Genomic DNA, 1,085 nt, shown 5'->3' on the forward strand with positions numbered 1-1,085 from the left:
GACGGCTCCGCCGCGTGCAGCACCAGCACCCGCCGCAGGCCTGCGCGGGGTGGCAGCACCAGCGCCCGCTGCACCCACTGCAGCTGCTGCACCCGCTGCACCCACTGCAGCTGCTGCAGCTGCTGCATCCCCTGCACCCGCTGCACCCGCTGCACCCGCTGCACCCGCTGCGGCTGCTGCGGCTGCTGCATCCCCTGCACCCACTGCACCCGCTGCACCCGCTGCATCCCCTGCACCCGCTGTACCCGCTGCACCCGCTGTACCCGCTGCACCCATTGTACCCGCTGCACCCTCTGCAGCTGCTGCAGCTGCTGCAGCCCCTGCACCCACTGTACCCGCTGCACACACTGCACCCGCTGTACCCTCTGCACCCTCTGCACCCTCTGCATCACCTGCACACACTGCACCCACTGCATCCTCTGCATCCGCTGCACCCACTGCACCCACTGCATCACCTGCACCTGCTGCGCCCGCTGCACCACTGCATCCACTGCACTTGCTGCACCCACTGTACCTGCTGCACCCTATGCACCCAGTGCACTCTCTGCATCCCCTGCACCCGTTGCACCCTCTGCACCCGCTGCACTTGCTGCACCCACTGTACCCGCTTCACCCTCTGCACCCTCTGCATCCCCTGCACCCGCTGCACCCTCTGCATCCCCTGCACCCGCTGCACCCTCTGCACTTGCTGCACCCGCTGCACCGCGGCCGGGCCGGTTCCCGCTCACCTTCGGGCTCCTCCCTGGCCGGCAGCAGCAGCCACAGCAGCAGGACGCAGGCTGCGCCCAGCAGCGCCGCGAGCCAGCCCAGCGCCCAGCGCGCGCGCCGGTCTGCGGGCGCAGGGGGTCAGCGCCCGCCGATGCCACCGCGCCGCCGCCGGCCCCGCCGGTACTCACAGCGGTGCAGGGGGCAGGCCCAGAGCGCCGCGCCGGTGCCGTTCTGCTGCCAGAGCTGCCGCGGGATGGACGGGACGGTCACAGAGCGCCGCGCGGTGCCCCCGGCGCCCGCCGCCCGCGCTCACCTGCATGCAGCGCCCCGCCGCCACGTCCTGCCGCAGCCGCGGCGCCAGCAGCCCCGGCCGGCCG

At 73.0% G+C, this 1,085-nt stretch overlaps 1 protein-coding gene across 1 annotated transcript in view; it reads right to left on the minus strand.

Moving 5' to 3' along the window:
• Nucleotides 1-1,085, minus strand: part of CRELD1 (cysteine rich with EGF like domains 1) — an 8,380-nt gene that overhangs the window by 4,960 nt on the left and 2,335 nt on the right. The window contains exons 8-11 of the mRNA XM_026052618.1: nt 1,022-1,078; nt 897-951; nt 729-830; nt 264-499 (exon numbers count right to left, since the gene is read on the minus strand). Coding sequence (XP_025908403.1) covers nt 264-499; nt 729-830; nt 897-951; nt 1,022-1,078 — 450 coding nt within the window. The remainder of the gene's footprint in view (nt 1-263; nt 500-728; nt 831-896; nt 952-1,021; nt 1,079-1,085) is intronic.

The sequence above is a fragment of the Nothoprocta perdicaria genome, unplaced genomic scaffold (assembly GCF_003342845.1).
Source record: "Nothoprocta perdicaria isolate Ctin4 unplaced genomic scaffold, notPer1 scaffold_9, whole genome shotgun sequence".
Lineage (NCBI taxonomy): Eukaryota > Metazoa > Chordata > Aves > Tinamiformes > Tinamidae > Nothoprocta > Nothoprocta perdicaria.